Source organism: Mya arenaria, chromosome 15, assembly GCF_026914265.1.
Source record: "Mya arenaria isolate MELC-2E11 chromosome 15, ASM2691426v1".
Taxonomy (NCBI): domain Eukaryota; kingdom Metazoa; phylum Mollusca; class Bivalvia; order Myida; family Myidae; genus Mya; species Mya arenaria.
In genome coordinates this window covers 51147007-51170748 of record NC_069136.1, presented here as the reverse complement: position 1 = coordinate 51170748, position 23742 = coordinate 51147007, and the positions used below count along the sequence as shown (strand labels likewise).

The 23742-nt window shown below is 33.4% G+C and overlaps 1 protein-coding gene across 1 annotated transcript; it reads right to left on the bottom strand.

Moving 5' to 3' along the window:
* Nucleotides 1–4276: 4276 nt before the first annotated feature.
* Nucleotides 4277–23107, bottom strand: LOC128219690 (sodium/potassium-transporting ATPase subunit beta-like). Its single transcript, XM_052927610.1, has 6 exons — nt 22931–23107; nt 15687–15827; nt 13476–13586; nt 12466–12662; nt 12008–12118; nt 4277–9445 (listed from the first exon to the last, which is right to left on the bottom strand). The coding sequence occupies exons 1-6, from the start codon at nt 23076–23078 to the stop codon at nt 9206–9208; spliced, it is 948 nt and encodes a 315-aa protein (XP_052783570.1). The 5' UTR covers nt 23079–23107; the 3' UTR covers nt 4277–9205.
* Nucleotides 23108–23742: the final 635 nt, after the last annotated feature.

Sequence of the window (23742 nt, the reverse complement as noted above, 5' to 3'; positions counted from 1 at the left end):
GGAGAGGATGCATGAATCTGTTTGCCTCGAGGCCCTGATATTCATGGTGCATGTCAACAGCATTTTAAGCAGGTCAACTCACACAAACACTTTCATTGTATTGTACTTGTTAATTAGTTTCATCTTCAACGGAGGATGGTAATTTTCAAACAGAGGGATATTGAAATTATTCATTTGCATGATAATTAAGCTAATGCTATTGTAATTAAAGTCGTGGTACAAAAGTAAAGTTTTCACCAGCCTAGACGCATTGATTGGCCACTAGGCAGGACTTTTTGGGCCATGCTTACGACCAGTCTTGATTCCGAGTCAAGACTCGGACTCAAAAAAGCACTATTATTTAATTACAAAGAATGTTCTTCATTCCTTTTCATTTACAAAAAATAAAGGTTCACGATTTATCAATTTCAAATAGAAATATAATTAAGCAAATGTCATAATCAATACTCAACTTGAAGGAAAGCCTCTTGAGTCTAAACTCAGATTTGAGACTGCTTGTTATCATCGCCCCAGGGTTTTGTCCGAGTATTCAAGTTTCACATAATGCATAAGACCACATTCTCATGTTAGGCTATGCCAATAAGCATGACAAAAACAAGGTTGTTATAACTTGGGCTCAATTTCACGAACAATCTGAAGTCCTTTAGAACAGGACCACTATAAGCTCATCATTTTTGTTTTTGAGAGTTTATTTTGAAGATAAGAAGAACTTTTTTAGGTCTCTTAAATCAAATTTAAGTAAGTTATTTACCTTTCAGGTGAAATATGGTACTAAAACCTGTTATAATTAAGTTATCCGGGTTTGCAATTATCGTAGAATTCATGTTTCCCCGCTTAAGTTATGAAAAGTGTTGGAAATCTATCGTTTTCAGTTTGTCCTCAAAAGTTACATCGGTTTCTCTCCGTCATTCATGAATTCTGAAGCCTCTCTGTACATACACACAATTTTCACATTCTTGGTCCCTTCAGTTTTATGGTGCTTCATAATTTTGGCATTTATAAATTGTTATACCTATACAGATTTGACTGACATGTTTATTAAGTAGGAAATTAGGTCAAAAGTCACTAGGAGGTTTCATGATATATATTGCCTGAACTAATATATTGATTCAAAAACGACTGCCATCTTTCATTGAAGATTTTTAACTGTTTTTTTTTCTTCAAATAAAAGAAGTGGAGGCTATATTGTCATTGCCTTGGTGTTGTTGCCATTTGGGGATGTCACTCTGGCAAAAACTGTAAATTCGGCCATAACTCTTACCAAGATATTCAGATGAAACATGGTACACATGTTGACAGATTAGACACTCACACCTATATCAAGACCTGGTAGTCCAGATTTAATTATTGCGGAGTTATTTTCCCATGTTTGACTGAAACACAAACAACAAGAGAAGTATTGGCGTGCACTCCTCAGTGCTTTTGTTATGCTTTGAAATTTATTCTGAATGAAATTAATGAAAGGCATATCTACTAGGCAGTGTTGCACATTGCACAGTATTGACGGCACTTAGACAAATGACTCTGAGATTGTTTTATCTTGATGTCACTTAGACAAATAACACTGAAATTGTTGTTTCTTCTAAATCTAATGAAAATGTATATTCATTGTTTTTGCTGTTGGGTGCCAAATGTCTGTGATCATAATTGCTGCACACTTTATGAAAACCCTATGGAATTCCTTTATTGATAAACTATTTTCAAAATCAAACTGTTGATTACAAATAAATAAAATCTTGACCAAACTGTGAAACCACATGGGGTCTCAAATAAGAGGGTGAAAGGAAAATAAACAGGCCATTAGGACATCATTATTTCTTGTTACAACATGAGGATTGTCTTCAAATGAATTACAAAAAGAATTCTTGTTGCTGTAATTTAAATAAGTATTTTGCCTAATAAGCAGATTTCTACACAGTGACATTGCATAAGTCGTATCTGGTAATTATTTGTGATAGGGTATATTATAATAAACTTGTTACCTACATGGCACAAATTCTGTAATTATTGTACTATTTTATGTATACATACTATCAGTAATAATTACAGATATTGTTGGGGGGGAGGGGTTATGGGGGTTATGGGAGATAGTTTGACGGCCTCGACTGATTGAGATTTAAAACCTTTAGAAACCTTGCACACTGATTATTCTAACCTTATGCCATAGTGTGTAGACCACAGCATAAGGTCATATTTTATTATACTTAGGTGCTACTAAATAAAGTTGAAATACATAGAGAAAGAGGGAGTTTTATCTTCTGGTTAGGATATATATCCAAACCTTCCTCAAGAATTATGAAGAATTAATTCTCATCCAGTCTATGTATTCACACCCTCATCTACTTTCTCCATGTTTTTGGCCACTCGAATGACATGGGAATGTGCTTGAATTAATAAGTAGGCGACAATTACAGCTCTGACCGACTAAAACAGAAAGGGGGGGCCCACAGGGTGATCATTTTTTAGGTTGCATGCAAGAACGTTTCATGTTTGATTAAGTTAGACAACAGATAGCAGCTTTATGCTTACACCTCCATACAGTTACTTTGACCATTAACAAGGCACAGTGGTAAGGCAACTGTCATTTCTGTACCTATTTCAGACACAAACTGTCAGACGCTGGAGAAGGTGAGAGCCCTTAGGCAATACATTTGAAGAGAAATATGACTTCTATTTTTGTTAGTGACGGACATATTTTATCTGATCAAACAAAAAAAGAAAATTGCACAATATTGAACATGGAAAGATTTCAACATCTGACATGAAGTAATGACAAAAAATCTTGTACATTGTACATGGATGGATCATACATCTGATGTTTAACACAATGGATAGCTGTAACATACTATCTCTCAGGTTAATGTGTTATTTCGCAATGAATGCATGCACTGGGGAAGTGTTCAGCTGAAACATGCAACCTAACTGTACATCAAACAGCTATCAATTTAAGCAAGCCGAGCTATCTTTCCTATTTTTTGACCAAGCAGAAAATGGTTTAATTGATGTACACTTTGAATTAAGATAACAAGGTTAGGCCAAAGTTAAAAATAGTTTGTTCTGGCCTTATCTGACCAACTCAAAAAATACCCGCCACTCAAAAGTAAGTTTCTTTGGACTTTCCAGTGCTTATCTCGTCAATCCAAGTCACTAATAGATGACAGGGGCGGCATTCATAAAACTTCTCAAGTCATTTCCTAACTTAAGTATCTCTTTAGTCATATGAAGAGTTTCCAAAATACATTATGTTCATTGACCTAATTGAAAAACATACTTTAATGTTCAAAACACTTGCACATTTCTTTTAATTTGACAATGAAAATTTAAAGAAATTGACTTAAGATAGGAAATGACTAGAAGTTTGAATCCAGTCCCAGGGCAATGGGCGACATTAAGAGATTTTCGTTAGAACTTAAAACAGAAATGTTCAAAAATCAAATAATATTTCAGGTTAAAAGTATGATAATGTGTTGTTGACCAGTTGTATGCTACACTTTATATGAACTACATACCTGGTAGATTTCTTGGTGTGAGACGCCATAAATAAGTTCAGATGTCTGGAGTCTTGACTCCTGACAAAGTTACACCAAAAGCAGAGTTATCATGTTTAAATATGAACATGTTTGGTACACACATCGGACAGTACTGCAAACACATGAGCTCATATTTAAAATTGTCTAGACATGTGAAAAAAAAATAACAAGCATTAAATTTATTTTTTATTTGCTGTTTCCGAGTTATTTAAAGTTTAGTTTAACTTTATTTCCTGCATAAACCTTGTCAAAACTAATACTCAGTGGTATATTTTTTTCATAACAGTTAGGAATTATGAAAAAATTAAGGACAATGAAGTCAAGGAAGATGATGTATACTTCTAACCAGTTGTGAAACACCTGGAGTTTAGAAGTTCTTAACGTTACCTTTAAAACGACCTCTACATTTCCTTGTTAGAATTAGGATGTCAACACTGATCATGCTGTCTAGAAACCAGACCTTCACATTGTGGGTTAATAATTATGGCAATTAGAAGAGACCTTTTACGGAGATGTTTATTCCTTCTCGTTGATGTATTTCACCAGTTTTATACTGGGTTTACTGAATAATCACAGCAGTTCATGGTGGGATGTTACATATATAGTCTAACACAATTATCCTAAGATTTTCAGCTATTCTTCGCCAGAGTGATCTTTTATTCCATTATTTGCAACAGAGCCCATCAAGAGCCTGTGACAAATCTACAACAACAACCAAACAACATGTACATAAAAACAATAACAAGCATTTTTTACTAATCATTCTTTATTGTAGATAAAACTGTAAATATACATGTTTACATTCACTCAGGTGTTTTCCGACAATACAACCAACTTATTTAGCTGGCAATGAAAATTTTTACTACTTTTCTTTGAACACACCAGGCTATGCATAACCATGTATAACCCGGCACCACTCTTATCTGATTACCGTAGCTCTAACTTTGTATTAAACCTTTCTTACTACTCGATAATTATCCAGGGACATTATGTTTATTATACGCTGAGATTCATATTTCACATTATGTTAAGAAAAGTATCACTATCAATTTAAGGTAAAAACGTTACAATTAGGTTCACAACTAAGATGAATTTACAAAAATGTGACATAACCTACCCACACCATTTAATTAATAATAATTAATATACAATTCAAAATGTTTTGCGCATTATTTGTACATCAATTAAACATTTACCCATGAATTTAATGATATACAATTCTTACACAAAGCATCTGATATATTGCATTAGTACGATGAAGATGCACAGAATTGACAAACGACATTCCACCATTTACAGTAAACTGATGACTAACAGCTGATTAATGTTTATAAATAATGCACAGACCTTGTAATCAAGTAGTGTTTACAATAGATTGAAAGCACGAATTATATCAATACAGATATGCATATTTCAGAACTCAATGTAAAGATGTTTCAATTTGTTGATAAATATGCGTATATTCTAAGGATAGGCACAGATGTTATATGGGGTTGTCTGCTCGATATGATGTTACAATCGATGCTATATATGTCGCTCCTAAGTCATGCATCAAATGCAATCCTCCCCAGTACAAATCCTAAGCACAGTGCTATATATATCCACAATGAAACATATCAACAAAAAGTTCTGAATCACAACAGATCTTTACTGATATGAGTCAAAACCTAGGGATCAGTAACTGTAAAAAACTCAAACAACAATCTCGGTGGCTTGTGTGTGCGAAAAAAACAAGGACATGTACATTTCCCCTACTTTTGTAACTGCTGACAGTAGCAGTTGAAAGTCTTGATCATGTGGCTGTATAAAAGGTTAAAAATCAAAACAACACTCCCCTCAATGGCTAAAAATTGAAATTGATACATGGAATAAAAGAAATACAACACTAAGTAAGACCCGACACCACAACAAAGAGAAAATCACTCCTGCTAAAATTCTATGAATAAACGTGTGATTAAATGATAAAAACTACTTTATTGCATAAAATCGTTGGTGACCGTTAAAGGGCTAAAACAAATCCATCTGAGGTAAAACATATATAGTTCCACACAAAAAATATTACATTTGTTCAAGAAAAAAGACATTTCAATGAATGAAAAATTAGCAAATTTTAAACCCAGACTCTGCCTTAAATGAATTTATCTGTTATCAATAATCAGAATTTTAAAAGTAACCATGGCCTTTACTAACATGACTGATCTTTCTTATTACCAATGTGGAAACCTACAGTACAGACGTTGTTAAAACGTAACATTATGTATGTAGCGCAGGTTCCCACAATTGCTAGTTACATGATGAAAAGCTTGCTATAACGAGCAGTAAAGTGACTTATGTTTATTTCTGCGAGTCCATATGTCCATAACTATCACCTACAGGTTATTGTAGAAAGCTCATCAATTCGTAACATTTGAACATTTAAAAAAAATTTGCAACCACATAGAATCATCAAACATTATTCTGTGATGTTTGGGGTTATCATAAAACATGACATGGCTATTTGGCAGATGGATGTGAACTTTGACCATAAAATTTAACTCTTAATTTTCGTTTTTCTCAACTTTGAATAATTCGGGGGGGAATAAAACTGCCGACAAATTACATATACTGATATGTGTGTTAACAATGATATACAAAAAGTAAACGAAAGGTTTTGAAGAGATACATATTTTGAAAGGTGTTTTGTAGACTTGGAAATAAAAATGACTAAGGAATACAGCCCTATACTTACTTATTGCATGAGTATATTTGCCTCTAAGTCTAGTCTATGTGCAAAATATTTATTTTCAATCGATACCTGTGGAAACTACTATGACTAAGGTAAAACACACAATGAAATAAAACTATAAAACTCTAGGATACACATATCTATGTAATTCTGATTATGCATCACAACTACAGAATGCCACAAGGTAGGGAAAAAAATGTACATGTCCTCAATAAATGTTACGCAAGACTTAGCCTGTCCATACCTTTTACATGATGGGAGATTTCTCCCGTGGGAGATTACTCCCATGTAAAAAGTAGTGCGGAAGGACAAACCAAGTTATTTATACCACAAAATAAGATTTTGCTCTATACTGAACTGAACTAGGAGGATCAGACAGCTAAGTGTAGAGCACAACCTTTCAAAATATATTTTTTCATATCATATGCAGAGAAAGTCGTTTCAAATCTACAGTCACTGATCCCACTATAGGCCTGCCTAAAATCTTAGCAAACATTACTAGAGATTCGCCGGCCAACATTTTTATAGCCATTGACAATTGGATTTGTTGAAAACATCAAACATTTTGCAAATAAGCCTTTATTTAAAAAAAAAATCTTAATTAATGAATGTAAACAGGAACATTTGTGTCTTGAGATTTTTTGATTGTTTTTTATCTAATCTAGTAATGAGATTCTATGTCATCCTACCAGAAGTTCTAGATGTGAACAATTCATTATTGACCTACTATATAGACTACAATTTAAAGCATCAACTGTGATCATTGCACGGGGCTAACAAACATCTTTGAACAAGGACAAATTCAACAAGCCGTGGAATTTAAACGTATCAAAACCTACTTACACAAGTGAAAGTTTTAGACAAAATGGTGTGGTGTACATTAATTATCTGTTTAAAAGATGCAAATGCTATGTACAATACTTCATGCAAACGCAAGAGTGAAAAACGAGAGTAAAATGCATTGTTTAACATAAAATAAACTTGGACATGTAAACTTGTACGAATAAAAATTTGTATCTACTGACATTTTCCCATAGAATACAGTGCTCAATAATATTTTCCAGTTACAATTGCCATACAAATTTATATTATGGTCATATTGGTGTTATAATCATTAGCATACTTTAAAGACTAAAACATGGAGCATGAATAATACATATAATATGCAAATGATATGTTAATTTTGCCATACATCCTTTCACTTTTTAAAAAAAAAATCAGCCTGGATTTTTACTTATTTATCAAAAGCATTGAAGAAGTCAGACGATGATTTCCAAAACAAATCAAATTTCTTGTATCAAAAAATAAAATTTGTTGACATGCACCAATAATCCAGAAATTTGTGTGGAAACAAAAAAACAATTTTACATTCAATGCTTAAGTTTGAGAAAGCAAAAGAAAACAATTTCAAGCACGATATCTACTCTATAAGTTTTGGTTTACATGAGGTGATAAAAAACACAATGGTAATATGTATGTACAAGGAATGTACAGGCTCAACAATTCAACATTGAAATCACATTGCAATCCAGACCAGAGTCACGAAATACACTCGCACACTCTCACTAAGTTTTTCTTTGCCAGCTATCTAACAGAGTTCAGAACAGTGCACTCACACGTTGTGTAATCACGCGACCGCTACCTGATTAAGAGTTCAGGATAATTCACTCACATTCTGTGTAACCACGCGAGCGCCAGCTGACTGCTGATAAGCGCTAACACACTAAGGTTCCCCCATGACTTCTAGCTGACTACTTTATTGTGCTTGCAACTTGTAAAGAGCAAAATACATTGTTCCCTCTGCAAGTATGACCTTGCAAAGCCTGAGTTATGTCAGGAACAAGCGTTAAACTCTGTGAAAGCATCTCTGAGCCATTATAAATGCCTTAGGACCCAGCCCCGCAATATATTAGAACATGTTTTTGTGTGATAATTTTTTTCTTTTTCCTGATTCTTTCATTCTATCAGTGTTTAGCAATTAATAAGACCCCTGACTGTAAGAGAAAAATGAAAGAATCAATCTGATTTAGAATGAAGCATTTTATAACCATTTTTTCAAAGCTCCAAAGTCTCGAATATATTAATTGTTTATAATGATCTGGATACACAAGTTTTAACTCTTTTGTCACACAATATCCGTGCATAGAATTACAACAAATATAAACACATAGCCTAACAATTACATTAGAAGTTATAATAATGGACAACCATGAAAATCACTATCACTAGAACTACAATAGCATATAACTGTGGTTTGCATTTCAAAAATAATCAAATATATTTTACTACATTAATTAGTTTACCACATATGCCCTTTGAAAATGATGAATTTAGCTACCAATGAAACTTGTTCTAGACAAAGTTATCAGGAATATCAATAATAGGCTATATTTACCAGGAAAATTTGTTGTCTTATTTCAATCAGAATAATATTTTTCAAGGACGGACTTCAGACAAGCTCATTATATCATGGAATAATTCAATTTTTTAACATGTCGGTAAAAATATATAAATTTAAATAAATTTTAACATCAAAATAATAAATATTTTTGTGACCACAAAATTATTATTTTCAAAAAAAACAAAAAACTCCACAATAAAATATTAAATATTGATGAAGAAAAAAGTGAGCAAGATTTGAAAACAATACAATAGAAGCATTTAATATTTCATATCAATTTGTTTTAAAATGTAAGCTACCACACAAACAGTTCTAATGCCAGGACACACGTTTTACAAACAAATACATAACATTGTTTCCTACAGAATGAAATACTTCCTGAAGTTCTGTTCGTATTTCAAAGTAAACCTACCAAAACCACGTTTCAAATTCCATCAATAGTCTCTCAAAATAATTTTCACAGCGTCATGTGGTTTTTCAGATAATATATTATATAATGTTAACAAGACGATGTATTTATTTCATAAAATGTCCTAATTTAATGGTCTATTAATCCACCATCAGCTCAAAATGCACCAAGCCAGATCTATCCATGAAATCGTATTCAATATTCTTGGCATACACCTTGCAGGTAATCATAAAGAGCTGCGCGGGTTCTGGGTTGTCAAACCTGACAAACACGAGGGGGGACCTATATCCCTGCTGGTTCCTGTATGGGAAATACTTGAAGTGGAATCCATGGGGTGGGTAGTACAGGATGTCGCCCAGCTTATCATTGTCTGCGGGGTTCTGAAAACAGAAGAGGGTACATGTTACGAAAACTTCATATTCATACTTTGAAATAGAATACATTAAACATGACACAGGTTGTCATTCAAACATTCGATTGACCAATATCGGGATTACGTAATGTTTAAAAATTTAAGGGTATTGTTGTATAATCCAATCAATAACTTAGACCATCTTAGACAATCAACCTCAGACAAACAATGAGCTTGAACTACACTTCTATTTGTGTCATGTTAATTTAAGGTCAACTTGAGGCCAATCTGCCACAACTTTCAAATGAGCCACTAACAAATTCAAATTCTTGCTCAACAATTTGTTTACAACTTTTATGAGCTACAATTATGTAAGTTAAAGCTACCACTTAAAATCTTTCAAACTCCACCCAGTTAAGCTTTGGCATAGAACATAATTTAAATACTGACTGACATTTTATGCTTTCTTAAAAAAAATAAAGTTGCAAATAGAACACAAAAAACTGCAAGACCATATAATTAAATTTCAGTGAAAATCTGGGAGAAATTCTAATCAATCAGCTGATACAATCAAAACAAAGGTCATAGTAGCAATTACAGTTAACATAAGAACCTCATGGCACCACAATTGACTGATTTGTGCAGACAAATGAAGAGTGATTATAGTCTCTCTCAGTTTCACCAACATACAATTTTGCAGAGTTGAGAAGAAAAAAAAACAAGCCCATTAAATTGGAGATAATAATTTTCTTCTTTATTCCTAGGATTTTGTTTGTCTTTAAAAGTTCTTATGTATCTGTAATAAACAAACACTTCCACTTAAGATGCACCAACAGATAAAAGCACAATTAATCTCCTTCAATAAAAAATCATCTCCATGAAAGGAAATGCTAAGTCAGCCTTTCAGCATGATTATAATCGAATCCTGTATATAAAAGTACAAATAAAGTGAAGCGAAAGTTTTCTGTACCATGAAAAAATCTTCAAAAGGAGATAATTTCTCATTACGCTCTTCATATTATGCAGTTGGAAAGTTAATCACGGTAATGGTCTTACTTTCCTATACCCAAATGCATGTTGCATGTTGGATGTTGCTTCAAATACTATGTTTAACTTTACTTTGATATTTGATTACAGTCGAAGCCCGTTGGCTCCACATCCCCGGGACCTGCCGAAATATTTCAAGCCTCGCAAATACAAAGCTAAGCAGGAATGCTTGCATGGAGTTACCTTAAGTGGTCCTTTACATTTATTTTCAAGTCAGGGAGGAAATCGACTTAAGAGATATTGAGAAAATGTTTTAACTGTTTATGTACTAAAAAAAGACTATTAAATTTTATGGCCTTACATCTTAATTTTGTCTTTACTTTTCTACTAATCCACTCATAGCAATTTTGTACTAAATCAATCAATATTCATTAAGTTTTAGTTAAATTTACATAAGAGAGGTTCCCAGTCACTGTTGAGTATTTTAATAAGTGTTTTAGCCCAATATTTATCACATTGTGTCTTTTATGTACAATTTATATAGATCCATTTCAAACTGGTAAACATAAGCGTACAATTTAAACCATTGAGGTATTGCATATCGGCATCAGCAGTCTGCATTATTGATGAAAACAGTTTTTAAGTCTTAACTTAAGTGAGCTGGCTCCAAATATGAAGAACATTGATTACACAATCAGACATCAATGATCATGCTCATGAACCAATATTCAGCAAAATGCAATACATAGGCAGACACTGCCAATGGCTATATCTTTTACCAGACAAACAATGTGTTTTTACATAAATGTTGTTTCTTGTCTTTTATTTTCACCAGATCACTTAAATTTCACCACATTGGGCAAGTGAGTCAGACAAATTTCATAACCTCTAAACAGAAGCAGATACACATTTTGCCTTAAATCACTGGATAAACCCATCAAGTATCATTAAATTCCACATCAGACTCTTAAATAAGATCCCTTTCCTCACTTGGACTAGGTTGATTCAAAGAGGGTTTCCTTCATTTGTGTTATGAGGTAGCTATGATGAAAGGACTTTATTACAAAATATGAATGCCATTGAAAGATCAGGATAGGATGAGGATTAATCAGTCTTTGAACATGTTGATGACCACATGTGTAATCTTAGGGATGTGATTGATCTGGCAGCTAAGGGCTGAAACCATTTTGATGATGGGTTTTGATTAAGGCCACCTTATGGGTTTAAGAGCTACAGAAGCATCACTTGCTTTTAAGAAACCCTTTTGAGGTCTCTCCTGACTTCAAAGTTGAAGTTAACTCGAGTGTTAATACTAACAAAAAAAGTAACAACCAAAAGCAACCAACAAATGAATATGTATTTCTTTAGGTCCATGGAGCCATATAAGCAGTGTTCTCAAAAAGAACCAGCAGCTGGCCAAAATAGATGGTTCAAATGGCAATTTGACCGGTTTAAATAAGAGAAATTAATGAATTCTAAGAAGAATAAGTAGAAGGTGGTGATTACTTACTATTTGAGACGATTCAACCAAAACCTATTGAGAACCATGCATTAGATCTGCTCACATATACACATAACATATACATGGTATTACACAACTCACCTCGCCTTCACACTTGACGGTAATGGAGTACTGCTGCCAGATATCGGAGCCCTGCAGTTCGCTTGGAATGGAGGAGTTGGACTCAAAGGGCTCGGGCAACCAGTCAAAGATCTGAAAAATTACATCAACGCTGTGTTAGACTTGAACGAAAAAGAAACACACACTCTTGCCTTTAATATGTTTTCAAGTATTTTTCATGCTCATTTGCAAACTATCATAAAAGATACATTTTTTTAGCTTTCATTAGAACTTGTTACATATATTGAAAAAAATCAGCGATAAATATCACCACAAGAACAGTTGTATTTACAATCATTTCAGTTTTGTTTTATCCTTTTTTAATTATTCTGACATCTTCAAGACAAGTGCAAATCAAAGTAAACATTATCAAATCAAATAACTGTACACTTCAAAGGACCTCCTTTTCACATTTTTTTAAAATTCCACCAATAACATACCCTGTTCAGCTTGAGAAGCACACATGGCTGTCCATCTTCATAGCCAAAAGACTGCTGTTTCACACATACATCACCTAGCTCGTTGGTGATATCAAATCGGCAGGCCTTGTCCCATTGATCTTCGTCACGGAGTTTAGTGTAGGTGTCACAATCCACAATAGTTCCGGTTTCTGCTGTCTGGAGTTCGTTCTCATAGTCTGAAACAGTACATACCTATGTGTTAACCTATTTCAAAGTCTTTAATGCTAATGAACTAAAGCAATCATCAGTAAGATTCCCTTTTGTATACAATAGGACTGAATCAATAGCTTTAGCACTAGAGCTCCAGATGTATTTAGTGTACTGTCACCAATTAGCAACGGGAATTTGAAATTTGGCCCTATTTCCAAAGCTAAAACATTCATTTTTTTTAGAATGTGAAAACAACATTTCCCTATTTTATGTTTTGAAAAAGAAATTGAGCCCCTGTACTGTTCTTGTATGGTAGAGTTGCATGGGTGAAAGTTTGAATTTTCAAAATACTGAAAAAAGGGGGTGTTTACATAGGGAAATGCCATTTTTACAATACATTATATAGGATAAATATTTTCCAAAATACTGAATTCAGTATCAATACTGAAAACTTTCACCCATGGAGTTGGTGTATTTTCTGGATCAAGAATCAAAGGATCTAACATTACATTGTATTGTCTTTTCTGTCCATTATTCTTATTCATTTCTTAGCACAATTGAAATTCCTAATTTTAGTCAAAATGACTCATGTATGTGGTTTCCTTATTCAATAAGCATATTGTTATATATTCATATTGTTACATATTTATAATTCATACTAATAAACTTACACTATTAGCTTACTAAACATCATGATGGCAAGCACTTTAGACTCTTGAGTTGAGGAATGAGAATTTAAGTGTTTGAATATTTCATACAAAAGTTCAAGATGCTAGTGTTGAGCACAAGGGCTGTGGCTACAATTGAGTATTGATTGGTGATGTGATGATGACACTTACACTGAAGGAAGGCTGCGATGTGGTCGACATATGGAGTATATGTGGAGGCGCGGGCCTTGTTAAAGCGGATCAGCGTTGTAGACACATCAGGCAATGGCCGGAATGCAAGTCCTGTAACAGAAGATTGAACAAACTGTAACCCCATGACAACAGCAATGTGATACAATGAGTGGGAGCAATGCTGGACTGCCACTGACAAAAAATAAACATCGCTAAGAGAGTAGCAATTCAAGACTACACGTATGACTATACTACATTCAGTGTGGAATACTTAGACACTTCCTCGTTTACTTATGAACTTAATCATGAATTATAAATACTTTATTTCGTACAACTGGAAGTTAAAATTAGTCGACCATATGTAATGTTTCATCAAGTTTGAATACCCATTAGAAAAAAAACATTGAACATATATATACAAATAGTGCAGTTTGATATGAGTGAGTCCATAACACTATACAGGGCCTTTTCTGCCCATTTTGGGAAAAAGACCCTAGACATTTTGGGAAATTTTGCGTCGTGAAAATAAGGAAATTGGGAAATTTTACAGTGAAAAGAAAAAGCTGTCTAGTCTCCTGTGAATTAGGAAATGATTAGGATATTAGTTTATTTTCCCTTTAAAAGACCCACAATGGCTGAAATATCAATCCTTGGGGTGTAAATATCTATTGCAATAAAATCATGACAGATAATATTTCATATCTCTGAATGTGATGAAAACAATGATTTCTGAGTTCAATTACTAAAAAAACTTCAATAAAAAAATATTATTTTTTTTGGATTGGGATTTTTTTCTGAAGATTGGGAAAAATATCTTATATTTAGCTTTGGGAATGGGTCCGATAGTCAGACCCGTGGGTACTATAGAAAAAGCCCTGCTATATAATTATGTATAATGGTGATACTAAAACAAACAATTGAAGACTTGTTTAACTATGAAATAACGAAATACCCATTCATGGACTTTTTTGTTTTTCTCATCAATAACAACCTTTATTTAACAAACAACTGATCTTTTATTGCGGAATGCAATAAACATTCATACACCATTTCAAATAAGTTAAATTGATCACATTTATTGGACGTCATACTAGACCATAAAGCATGCTTTAATTTATCAAAAGTGCAAGTAAATATCATCTTACGCTGCTGCGTATTTTTTGTTCAACAGCAGTACATTTATGTAACATTTTTAGCGCCTTGCGTAAAATATCATTGAGCATGTTATGGACTCACTCATATGGAACTGCACTATTTGTTCAACAGGCATTACATTTACTACTTTCATATCTATCAAATAACAAATTTAAATCTTACCTTTAACTTAAAAGGTATAAATGGGCAATAAATTAGTAGCATAAGCACTCAGTAATCAGTTTAAGTCTAGTGCTTCCAAATATGGGAACAAATCCAATCCAAAATTAGCTATGGCTGTTAACGCCATCTGACATCTAGACAGAAGAATTCAATTATACAGGGAGTTAAGTACTAGTTAGATTTGGCAAAATGTTTTGTCACGGATTGCACTGAAGTAGGTCCCAGTGCACTTGAACATAAATTCCGAGTCAAGCTATGACATATACAATGACACAAATATTTTTTATCGCATTGTTTTAAGTATAGGTTAATACTAATTGTATTGGCTCCATTTTGACGTAAGCCGCCAGCTTATAGAATCATAATCAAGTCTATTTCCTTGCTACAAATCAGGACTGGTGATCGTTGTGAGAGGCCATAAGAAAATAACCTGCTGGGGACCTATACCATTAGACCAGACCCTTGATTTTAGTATGTTATAGCCGCTGACATATTTATGAAACACAAGTCACTGAAAAAAAAAATCATTCAGTCATAATTAGCACAAGCCCCTAACACTGTAGTGTACTGCATGTTTGCAATCCTTTCTCAAAATAAATTTGAAATAGCTGGGCTTATAAATTATGTTTTCACAGCCAAATAACAGTGTCAGATTTATGGCTTGTTCATTTGAAAACCTTAACTTCAATGTCTTTTCTATCGAACATGTCCCTTACCCATCAACAAAGCTGCTTTCTAACACACACTTTCAAAAAGAATGAAACTGTTATCGGGGTAGTAAAAAATAGTCCTCTAAAATGTTGAATCGATTTTTATTGTTTGTGTGTACTTTACATTAGAAAAGAAGTGTGGGTTTGCACTTAAAGATAAGAAGTTGTAAGGCTGCTTCTTTACCTGGGTTCTGCTTGAGCAATGAGTCTGAGCCCTGGAGTCTGGGCTTGTTCCAGTCTAGGGTGGTGTAGAACACAGCCAACATGCCAGCGAAGAACCCAGCAAGGCATATGTAGTAGATCGTGTAGAATACTCCAATTCCAGCTGGAAACAGACAAAAGTACAATTTTAATAATAAATATTCTGATGTATGTATAATACTTTTTTTCAAAATTGGTTGATTTTGTATGAGCAAGAAATCAGATTTGATTTATAATTATTGGACAAAATACTGATTTAAAAACACAATGTATGCTGATTTACTTCAGCTGCGGTGAAAATGAATTTTTGACCCATCATGAATCTACTGGTAGAAACCAGTCTAAAATTATTTTATTTTTTTTTATTTTTTTTGGGGGGGGGATCATTAAAATGGACACAAGCCTCAAACTCAACACCTCTTTGGCAGACACTAATACCACTATACCACTCTTTCCAAACCAAAATCTAACTTGTAAAAGAACAACATAATTAATAACATTGGTACTGGTATGTACTTTAATCAGTGTAATCCATAGTTGCTAATGCCACTAGAAATAAAAACAATGGGGTAAGAAATAAATCTTTGACAAGCCCTAAATTCCAAAGTCGTAGTTAATCACAAGAAGGTTCTTTGTACAGGTGCCTCCTTTTAAACCTTTAAGAAGAAGCCTCAACTACTACTGCTAGTATATTTCCATGAATGAAAGCTCATGCATGCACCACTCACCAACAAAACCCTGACTACCACTGATATAAATCATAATGTGTATCATTTACCCCAAATGAGAAGAGTCCGATTTCACAGCCGAGTTGATTTTTATCTTTATGCCCTACTTTGGGCAATGAAACTGCAGTATCATATCTAACCAGCTAAAACAGTCAGCTATCAATACCAAATATCCACAAAATTATATCCCATAGGCCGTAGAGAGATTGATATAGACCTCATTCTTGATTCTGATCTACATGTATACAAGACAGGGGGGCAATACACCTCCACAAATAATAAGCATATATTTTTGCCAAAAAATAATGCCACTATGATCATTTGTTATTGTTACTTAATGGCATATGAGGCATGACAAAACTAACAATATACTGGTCCAGCATTTCTTCCAATAATCAAATTTGTCCTCTATGCAAAGCTGCATCTAACAACAAAACAGCACCAAAATTAAAAGGTAAATAAACTTCATTAATATGAATAGCCAAGGCCCAAATAATCTGTTTACTGAACTTGAAGAGTAACTAGATAGCCTGCTATTATATACAAATAACATAGAATGCTCCATTTCTTTCTTGTTATCAAATAATTTAAAACATGCACTTATGTTACAACAATTGTAACTCTTGAATGTAAACATGCGAAGATCAAATTTCACCCAAAATTGCTACAGAGTGAATGTCATGGCCGCTCTCGACATAACATAAGTAATTCCCACAGTATAATCATTCTATATAACATGCACCTTCCCATTTATGTTTATAAGATAATATTTGTAACATCTGTATAATACAAATGGTTTTAATTCAAATTGAAGAAAAATATTGCCTTTAATAGTACATTCTCTGATGTTCGTGTAATACTAGTGCAACTGTATCACAAGCAGTCCTATTGTGTTTTGACACATTCTTGCAACTTAAAACAATGTGTTAAATTAAATTAAAATAACTTTTCAAATGCTGGTAATTCTAGATATGATTCCCTGCTCTGGAGGCATGAAACCTAACAAAATCAAATAAGAAGCTTTTTCATCCTAAGAAGTCATTAGCACCAGCGCAGTTCATTTATTGAATTAAATATTTAATGATGCTGCAGGGTACTTACAATTTACTTTATGAAAGACATTAAGAACTACATGTAATACAAAAGGCATTTCTATTGTAAGAAAATAATGAGAAAGATATGTGATATGCCATAACTGCTGACTTTGCTCAAATCAATCAAAGATCTCAAAGAAAGACAAAAGCCATTATCGTGTTCATGAGCCATAATAAACTTCATTACTGTCTATTTAAGGCAATGTAATTGGCTGCATTGTTATTACAATGGCACCAGTGTCTCCTCCTCTAAACCTCGCCAGCAAGCTAGATGCATATCACCTGTCCGACTTTGAAGTATATCTCTCAGAAACATACTTCTGTATGAATAATTGCCACAATGAATGCAAGAAACATCTTTTATCTTCATGTATTTGGTATGAAAGTACCGCTGATATTTCCAGAACTACTTCCAACTAGGCTTTCCTTCCAAAAAATGTGAAAGTACAATCTGGTCAAGGCATTCTCTGTCATCAGACTTCTTACACAGTTAATCTTCAAGCAACAGTGTTACCGGGGAGTACCCTTATTTCATCAATGAAAGCCAGACAAGAGTCCAGAACAAATAGCATTCCGTTGAATTAAACATTATTAGGAGACTTCTCCGAACAGGAAGCAGTACAAGGGTTCCAGCAAATATACTGCTAAAATCGGTCCAGCAATACCTTTTCTAGCTCTGGTTTAAACATTGTTAATGTCTGTTCTTTAAAAAAAATCATAGAAAACAATTAAGCATCAAAAATAGACTCGGATAAACAAGATGGAAAAATCAAACACTTATTGGCATCATTACTTCAACAAGGCTTTATTTATAATATCTAGAATTCAGCAAGCCACTAACATTTTACCAGTGCAAGACTTATCCGCACTACAAAATTGAATGAGAGGTTTCAATATTGAAAAAAAAAAATCAAGGGGAGTTCAGTTCCTGTCATCTGGTGTTTTCTTAATTTATCTCTTGCCAAGCAGAATGTAGCATAATGCTGTGAACATCCAGCAACATTTCATTAATTAAGTAACCAAGCCATCTTGATTGAGCACACAATCAATTAGTGGAAATGAACCTTTCATTAAAAAGCCTCCCTCGGCAATACTAAAATGAAAATGTCCTCGTCAGCTTGAGTACTGCATACTTTGATTCATCACACATATCATAACATATTTTTTCAGTGTTTTTTTCTGCCCAATATTGGGCCAAAATTCAGCTACCACATTCTTTTATCTACAATGTGAAAATACAAATCCCAATTTCATATGTTGAAAGTTAGAATTGCTTTTGCTAGTTAATTATTTTTTTTTAGAAAAATGGAAACATGATGGTCATATTGACAAAACTTTTAATCTCTAACTGGCTCAAGAGTACATATTTTCTTGTAATAATCCTTACACAATAAGATATCATTATGAACAAAAACTATGTTTAACTGAAAAATAGCAACAGGCACAAATTCCAATCAATTGGATTGATTTTCACTTGGCCAGTTGTGCAGTAAATCGTTTCACCTGATATCCCTGGTAAACTAACTGCATGGGAAAGTATTGACCTACAGCCATTCCCCCACAAGTGTTTGACATCTCCATAAATGTACGCAATACATACTTCGGCCAGAGAATAATTATTTTTAGAATCTCATCCTTACCAACCCCTACCATACATCATTTTTTTACCATTAAAAGTTTTGATAATGTGATTACAGCTATTTCCTTAACGCATCTAGACCCTAGACACCATTTTAGGCAAAGGACCCCCATTGACAACCTACTGTGCATCACTAGGACCTTTCATCCAGGACGCATACGGAAACCTGTAGACAAAATTGCAGCCACAGCAGGACTATTGAAAATCAGGAAATTTTAACACTTCACTTCAATATTCAATAATTAAAATCCATTCACTGCCACATTTTTATAAATACGAGAAGCGCATAACTATTTACCTCTGGTCCTATATTTACTTTCACATTCTGGGAAAGGCACATTCACTTAGTGCATGCCAGAGCAAGGTACTCAATTGCTCAGCAACTGGCTCGGGGAAATTCAATAACCGTAAACTTTTATTGAAATAGCTGTTCAATTATTTGTTAAAATTTATCGACAATTTCAGGTGATAAAAGAGATAAAATGGACTGCAATAAGCACATTATGCCACTTCACCTGGTCAGGCCTCCCATAAAATATTATAAACTGAGAACGGCATTCCTATTCATAATCAAATTCTATCAATGCAAAAAAAAAATATGCATATATTTTGCTCACTAAAATCTACATGAATATGATATCGTAATACACCCAGAAGATGATGAAACAAAACAAAAGAGAATGCCGTTTAGCCCAAGACTCTTAAATTTTGGCTGAGGCATGCTAGTCAGTCAGACTCCAAGCTTATGCAAATACATGTAAGAATGTAATTAAAGTAAGAACATATTATGTAAAACCTTAATGATTTAAAAGGATCATGGATGAAGCGAGTGATGAGCCCTTTATAGTCGTTGATATTTTACTATGTATGTATCCGGCAGGGAACCATGTCATGACATAAATATTGCTTACTGAATAAATTCTATTTAATCATTTCACATGTTCTGTATAATCATTTATTGATCTGTAACTCCTGGGCTCCATTATGTCTCTGACTCCTTAAATGTGTAAATAGGTAGTTTGACAGACTCCAGTTCAAAATACAGTTAGTGTCTAACACTGCAAAGCCTTAGGGTAAATGAATCTAAATAGCTGTCACATTGACCTTAAATAAATGAAGGTATACCTTAAGGACAAGCTTAATTAGGAGTAGAAGTACTGAATACAATTATTCAGGAATAAGGAAAACAGTCATTTCCCCATGTCATATCTGGCAGTATATTATGTATGCAGTTACCATTTAAAACACAAGCTAGAAAGGAAATATCTGTCATGGCAATGAAAAAGAACAAGCTAGATGCAGCTAAGCATAGAATATTTATTAGTGGTAATTTAAAATATCAAACTGACTGAAATCTTCACCACCTTATAATGACATTATTTCATAGAAAGCATCCATGTTAAATAGACAAAATGAATGATTAGAATCATACTACTGAAAGAATCATAACATTAAACTTCTTTTTTAATACAATTTTGAAATTGACAAAAAGAACTGAAGCAGAAATTGGGTTATCATGTATTACATCTTCATTCAACTAGCTGTTTACAACAGGTCATACATGAATACTCTTTATCTAATTCAGAATCAATAACAAATAAGGACTGGTTTTAATAAGTATTTGATAATTTGAATAGAATGTTTAGCTATCCATCCACCATAGAAAAAGTTGTGTACTTTAATCACTTTAAGGTACAAAGGTTTTTGATTTATTGAAAGGGAAACCTTTAAGCATATAAATTTGTATTTAGTTATTGAACACATTCAAATGTGACATAAAACCATACAATCAAGTTATAAGATTAATTAATTTAACATTGCTGAGATGTTTTTTGTTAAATTGTTGCATAAGGTTATCACCAAATCCTTATTTCTCAAGTCTGAATACTTGACAGCACATCAATAACTGCAAACACAGGTTACTTAAAAGGTATTAGCAAATAATGTGCAACATATTAGGTAACCAGTCAATGACAAGGTCAACAGTTTTGACAGCCTTTTATCCATTTGCCCCTATGGGGCAACTATCATTAGATAATGTTATGTCATCTTTACTCTAGCAGAACACTTATCTACCTAATACAGTGACCTCAAGCGGAAAGATAAACAATTGGCCCAACACAAAGGATCAGAAATATTTCTTGCAAAATTTTCAAATTTTTGGGTGAATGGTATTTGGGGTATGACTAAAATACGAAAATAAGGTTATTTTTTTATGAAAATTAAGTTATTTTCGCGAAAGTAAGATTTTGATAAAAAAAATCTGGCAAATTTGACGAAAATAACATTTGACAAAAATGTAGTTAGTTGTTGGATAAAATAAAAAAAGTCGGGGGAGGGGGGTAAAACTCTGAAAATAGGGAAAGTTTTGACGAAAATAACATTTTTGACCAAAAAGTAGTTAGTTTTAGGATAAAATATTTTTTGGGGGTGAAATAAGTTTGGTAAAATTCGCCAAAACTAACCATATGTTCAGATTTTTTATCAAAATCTTATTTCTGCGAAAATAACTTAATTTAGCCCAAATTTACTAAATTTTTGTCACATTGTTATTTTCGCCAAAACTTATCCTATTTTCATATTTATATCAGAATCTTATTTTCGCCCAAAAGTATTTTAGTCATACCGGTATTTTGTTCAATAACTTGTCACATGTTTTTATATTTATTTTGTTCATTATGCCAGAGTCAACATGTCTGAGATCAAGAATTTTTGACAGCATATCATGAGCAGGTTTATCCTTGGATCTTTAATTTCAAAATGGCCAACTGAATTAAAGTCCTTCAGATACATAAAAATAACATCATCTTTTAAGCACCCTGCACTGAAAAAATAGCCTTGTTGTTCACAATCCCTAAACTTATATGAATGTTTAAAGTGGTAGTAAAAAAGCAGGTACAGTTTCTTGATCAAAAAGTTTGTATTTTGATAACTGATAATAGTTATACTGAGCCTTAAAAGATGACCCCAAGTATGTAGTCAAAATTAGCACGAGTCAGAAAGTCATGCCCTTGTACAATGCTTTCCTGGTCATCTCAATTACTGGACATTAATTTAGAAGGACAAATTTTTCATTCTATAATCATAAGTTTTATTATTTGAACACCTCAATGTAGCGAAATATGAATGCAGGCTCCCTTAATCATAACTGCATTTTAATAAATGTTCTTAAAGCTAGTCACCAAACCATTTAAATCCCTTGTGTTGTCTATGTGCATCCACAGAACCAAATTTCAATCTCTAGTCATAAAGTAACCTCAAAGTGAAGACACGCTTGATATTAAGAGCTCACCTTTACTTACAACACTAAATGCTTCAGGGCATCAACTCAAGGTGACCTAGCTAGCTCCATTTTCCTAACTAGGCAAACAACCAAAAGTGAAACTAACTTTTCTAACTGAATTAATATAAATTCAGAGCCTAAGCAACCAAACAGTGTCATCAAAAACAGTTCAACGCTTTAAGAGACACTAAACCACAATAAAGGAACATGAACAGTTGAATTCGAACTTCTAAAACAACAATTTATGAACAGAAATTCCGAATATTCTGGTTTGTGGTGGGGTAATTTTTTGACGAAAGGTGTATAATAATGATAGAGCTATGGAATGCCTCCAATAGCGACACTTATAGTATAGTAAGTGTAGTTTAAATTGTGTATGATCATTTGCAAAGATTTCAATTAACAGGTAATCCAAGCGTGGCCAAAAACATTGACCGGCAAAAGGTTAAATTAATTATAGCCGCGAAAACTGTTTAAACTTACCCCAACTTTTCCCTGTACGTCCAAGAACTTTCCCTTCTTCAGAATTGTATAAGAAGGTACAAAAATCACTGAATCTTTGCGATATTCCTCCATTCTGTGGTCCAGAAACTTGAGTATCAACGGCCGTGCTGCCTGCTGTGGACGCCATCTTTCCAGCAAAGAACTAAATTGCCCGTATGCTTTACCTTTGACCTTAAATCTATTCCATAAATAAAATCAGACGAGTGCTCGTGACGTCACGCTGTTGAATGGGGGCGCCCATGGGGAACAAACTGTCAAAACGGTCAAAGTATGGGGTTATGGGTATTTAAATTAATATCAGGACTTAAAATCACCAATGTATATATTGTTTAAAACTATTTCGTAATGCATGGATTTTGTTCAATATTTACTGTACAAGAGCTTAAAGTTAAATTTCCATGTACATAACTATTTCAAAATATTTTTCACATATAGATATATGTATATATAGCAGTACATATTGCCAAATAACAAAGAAATTTAGTATTGCGAAATATCGCTGTAATTAATTAAGGCTGAACAAATAATCTGCGTTTCTGTTGTTCTTGCTATTATTGTGATGAAAAAATACGCAGCGTCCGAAGCACTGTGGACCAGGATTTAAGGTGATTTCCTGAAATTAATTTGTATTAAACTAAAACATTCAAAAATGATTAAATTGTGTCTCTTTTTATGCATAAAACAACAGCATCAGAACATTTGTCGTAGTATCTTTACGCCATATATATCAACCATATTTCTGGAGACCATTCCTGGAGATTTGTTCAGAAAGGCTGAAAATTCGGGGGAAT